The sequence below is a fragment of the Laccaria bicolor genome, genomic scaffold, assembly GCF_000143565.1.
Source record: "Laccaria bicolor S238N-H82 LACBIscaffold_7 genomic scaffold, whole genome shotgun sequence".
Taxonomy (NCBI): domain Eukaryota; kingdom Fungi; phylum Basidiomycota; class Agaricomycetes; order Agaricales; family Hydnangiaceae; genus Laccaria; species Laccaria bicolor.
In genome coordinates, this window is record NW_001889878.1 from 1,108,783 (window position 1) to 1,113,215 (window position 4,433).

The following is a 4,433-nucleotide window of genomic DNA, read 5'->3' on the forward strand; positions in this document are numbered from 1 at the left end:
TTGACTGATAATATATACTTTCCATGATTTACTGCACACACGCACAACAGCCCACACTCACTCTCCACACCCATCGTTTCCCGCGCTTTTTAGCGTCTCTCCCATCAACAGTCACCATGCAAATTCATCACGACATCGCCTCTCACCCATATTGTCCCGAGTCTGATGCCTCAACCCACACCCGACGCAATATTTGGAGCCCATCCGAACCTACCCAGTCCATCCGTCTCACAAGCAACCCATTCGCCCCACTCATCTCCAGCCGTCCCCCTTCCATCATCACGACTGGCACCCGCATTGCCTGCCCTCCTTCTCCAAAGCGAGCAGCACCCGAAATTACCTCACCATACCACCACGCACCATCCCCGCCTCATGCTCAAACCTCTCCATGTGGCCCTCCTTCCACCTGACTCCTGCGCTCTCCCACGTATGTTGAGGCGCGCTCTCGAAGATCTCGTCAGTCTGGGGAAATGGAAGGCCAGGTTTAGTTCTGAAAGTTCTTTTTTGCCCCCCTAGTATACTACATCTCATGTAAATATTATTACCTGCAAATATTATGTGCATTACATGAATTTAAGGCTTAATGACGGAACACAAACATTCAGCTGATGTGATATAGCAGAGGGTTAGGTCCCTGAGCCGAAAAACCCTTAAATCGGGTGCAGGGATAGGCCAGCTCATGGAAATGCACATTAAATTGAGCTGGTTGGCATCACAGGGCCTTAAATCCACTAAATTGAACTTGATTTAAGCTAAATCCATCGTGCATAAGCACTTATGCCGACTTATGTGTACTCATCCCACTTATTTTCAGGTCCTTGCAGCAAACCATCTATCAAACATCCCCCTAAAGAGCAAAAAAAGCGGTAGACATGTAGCTGCAGATGCATTGGAGGCATTATGCAATTTTTGTATTTTTCCCGAAAATTCAACAGCACCCAGGCCCCAATCAAGGACGCGCCGCAAGGTCCATTTTGGACAAAGGTTGCATATTTGCTCAAAGGAAAGCCGGAACTGGGAAAAAAATAGCATTTCGATGTATAATAAATACAAAATGGTGCACTACAAGCTAAATTTTGGGAGGGGACAAAGCGGCGGGTCGAAGCGGCGGGGGAGGAGGAGAAATGGGAGAAGGACGCGACGCGCCAGGTCACGTGGTCACGTGCACCTTCCGAAAGCGGCGGGGATCCGGGAGATCCCGTTAAATCGGCCCACATAAGTATGGCAAGGGGTGATCGCGAAAATACATCCGTTGGTGGAGTTTGGCTGTTCACAGCCTCACGTCCGCTCTACCCCAAGATGTAACGGCGCTTCGCATTCTGTCGCGCTTGTCTTGCACCTACGGCGATGAACCGCATGCCCTTCTTCGCCCATGCCTCAGGTTTTACCATCAAAGACAGTCATATGTCCGAAGTTGGTGGGGACTATTTCAACATCCACTTCACGATGCCTGCAGAATCTACAGGCTGGTTCCGAATTTCAATCTTTCGACGATCTTATTGAACGAAGTATTTAGAGCGCATTGCAACACAACTACTGGGGAAAAGGAAAGAGTGTGATCTTGACAAAGGTGATGCGGAAGCCGATGGACCCAGGAAGAGATTGAGAGAAGTTCGCGATGAAACTTCGGATGGCCTGATGGTTCGCTTCCGATTCTCATGAATATACCCCTTGCTTGATGAATTTATCTTCTGTTTCATAGGTTGTGCATTCAAAGGACATAGATTTGCAGAGACAACTAACAAGTGGCTCCAATTATCGCACACACTCAGCATTCTACGAAGGGCGCGTTGTGGCGGTCAAGGTTTTCGAGGGTCCTCGCGCCAAGCAGGTTAAAAAATTCTTATTCCACTCGCAGATTTATTAATCGTAACTCTTGCAGAGTTGGAATCTCAATCTTACATTCGCTAAAAACTTTCTGTGAATATCATCTATGACCTTTCGTATCTTTCAATGACTCGCTCAAAACTCAGTCATTCTAATGTTCCAAAAATTGTCGGGATTTCTGACGAAAACAGAACAGAAAGTCCATTCATCGTTTTTCATGGGAGTGGGTTTCTAGCACTCCCCTAGCCACATTACACTCATGGGCATATCAGTATCTGACAGAAAAATGAGTTCGTTGTTAGCCAATGCGTTGCGCACCGATCTGAATAAAAGTGTTCGGCTATCGATGAGAACGGTCAGTTACATACATCGTCGGCCGTGGTGATGCGGCTTAACCACGCAAATGACACCAGGTTAAAGGGCTCGCGGTATGGATGGCTCTATTCCAGCCATGGCTTGTCTGAAATACGTTCTCTGGTATACTAGGCAGGGCTGAGTTACATGGAATCTCAGAACCTTCTACCGAAGGGCATAATTAAATTGGAGGTGAGTTTATAAGGTTAGCCCTGCGCACTGAGAAGATTCTTACTTTCGAGGATCAGAACTTCGACATCTTTGCTGGTGGCAGTGATGAGCCAGTTCTTTCGATTCACTTGTCGGATACCACTGCTCGTGGACCGCCACCGGCTTACCATCCAGAAGGGGCTCGTATACCGTTCGACCAAACACACCAGCGAACTGGGACCGAAATGTTGAGCGGGCTCTGTCAGAAAGTTCGTGCTCCTTCTAAGACAGAAAGACCTATCCATTGCTGAGACAAGGCGTCTTCGCCCCCTCCAGCTGTTTACGGAGGTCAACACCATCCTCTATGGTATCACATTTATTTCCATGTTTTTTTACAGCCACTGAAATCCAATGACAGATGATTCTCCAGAGCGGGAACTCGACGCCGACGACTTGGTTGAAAATTACTCAAGCGTCGTGCAAAGCAATCGGGAAGGCCACCCAAACGACGCCGGGGACGTTTCGAGCCCGACAGAAGTGCGAACAGCTCATAACACTCCTCGGCGTGAGGTGCGGTGGCAACTTGACAAGAGTGCAAACAATAGAAGCCTCGAGTCCATAGTGCGCCATTTCGAGGACTACCTGGACTGTGTTTCGGCATCATCAGCAGACTCTCCCCTGCATCGCATTACAGCGTCTCCTCATAAACGGGTTTCCCATCGTTGTCCTGGGTATCTTCGCGAGGAGATAACCCTCACAGCAGATGTGTCAAGAAGCGTTGTTGTTGCTCACCAATACCCCAGTCAAAGCGAGATTTGCACAATATGTGGCCAGCTTGTTCAACATCCTAGCAATCCGGTGCCTCATCCTACTACTAATCGTCGGCGACAGCCTCCGCAAAAAATAGATATCCCGACACCATCCACCAGGAGTTATCCGCCTGAATCGTCTTCTTCTTATGACAGTGAGTTTAGATCATTTGCGAAGCTAGTATTCGTATGCACCTGATCATTCCCGTCTCTTTCTTGTTGCAGACGATCCTGTTGAGGAGCCTCGCTCACCCTCTGACTCGTACTGTGAATTTTGATTATTCACCAAATGATTTGTAACTCATACTTTCTATCTCATGCTTGTTGCAGATGATTCTCCCTTGGAGGCAGGTGAGTTTTGATCATTTGCGAAGCTGGTATTTGTATGTACCTCATCATTTCCGTCTCTTTCTTGTTCCAGTCACGCCTGTCGGAGCGTACAGCCCACCGTCTGGGGAGCCAAATTTGCATGTTCTTGGGATGGAAAGTCCTGGGTTGTTCGGTCGTCGCTCACCCCCCGACTCGTACTGTGAGTTTTGATTATTTGCGAAAAGATTTGTAGCTCATGCTTTTTATCTCATTCTTGTTGCAGACAATCCTTCCATTTATCTCACACCATCCCTTGAGGAGCCGGCTGCCTTCCATGATTTTGAAAGCTCCGGATTGTTCCGCCCTCGCTTGGAATCTGACGCGGACTGGGGCATTGCGACGCCAGAGAACCAAATACTCAACATCCAGATGTCGGGCAGCGCTTGGCAACGTGAGTTTGATTAATTGCGAAGCTGGCATTCGTATGTACCTGATCATTCCCGTCCCTTTCTTGTTGCAGCCGATCCTGCCTTCACGTTTGGTGAGCCTCGCTCATCCTCTGATTCGTACTGTGAGTTTTGATTATTTTGCGAAATGATTTGTAGCTCATAATTTCTATCTCAATTTTGTTGCAGACTATTCTCGCTTGGAGACAAGTAATTTTTTTGCGAAGCTAGTATTCGTATGTACCTGATCCTTATTGCAGTCACAGCGTACAGCCCACCGTCTGCAGAGCCAAATTTGCGTGTTTTTGGGATGGAAAATCAGGTCGAAAACGAGGCTTACTTCCCTTCGAATTTTCTTCCGAGTTCCATCCTTGATCCTCACGATCCGAGAACGGCATTGGATGACGAACTCAACCGCATGAACGCTTACGACGACAACCCAGCTGGGATATTCGGAAAGAGAACTGGGTCTCTTCTTTATGATAGTCCTGGCGCTGGATATCTAGACTTAGATCTCCGGGGAAATGTTTTTTGACGC

General features: G+C 47.9%; 2 protein-coding genes across 2 annotated transcripts; both read left to right on the plus strand.

The window, feature by feature from the left end:
- Positions 1 to 1,347: 1,347 nt before the first annotated feature.
- On the plus strand, positions 1,348 to 1,924 carry LACBIDRAFT_317304 (uncharacterized protein; the record flags this gene model as incomplete). The annotated part of the gene is made up of 4 exons (XM_001878824.1): positions 1,348 to 1,465; positions 1,517 to 1,641; positions 1,703 to 1,831; positions 1,883 to 1,924. The coding sequence occupies 4 exons, from the start codon at positions 1,348 to 1,350 to the stop codon at positions 1,922 to 1,924; spliced, it is 414 nt and encodes a 137-aa protein (XP_001878859.1).
- A 404-nt stretch (positions 1,925 to 2,328) lies between these two features.
- LACBIDRAFT_325426 (uncharacterized protein) lies at positions 2,329 to 4,430 on the plus strand (the record flags this gene model as incomplete). Its single annotated transcript, XM_001878825.1, has 10 exons — positions 2,329 to 2,373; positions 2,430 to 2,600; positions 2,750 to 2,952; positions 3,135 to 3,295; positions 3,471 to 3,491; positions 3,562 to 3,669; positions 3,703 to 3,900; positions 3,970 to 4,020; positions 4,055 to 4,105; positions 4,156 to 4,430. 10 exons carry the CDS (start codon positions 2,329 to 2,331, stop codon positions 4,428 to 4,430), a joined length of 1,284 nt encoding a protein of 427 aa, XP_001878860.1.
- Positions 4,431 to 4,433: the final 3 nt, after the last annotated feature.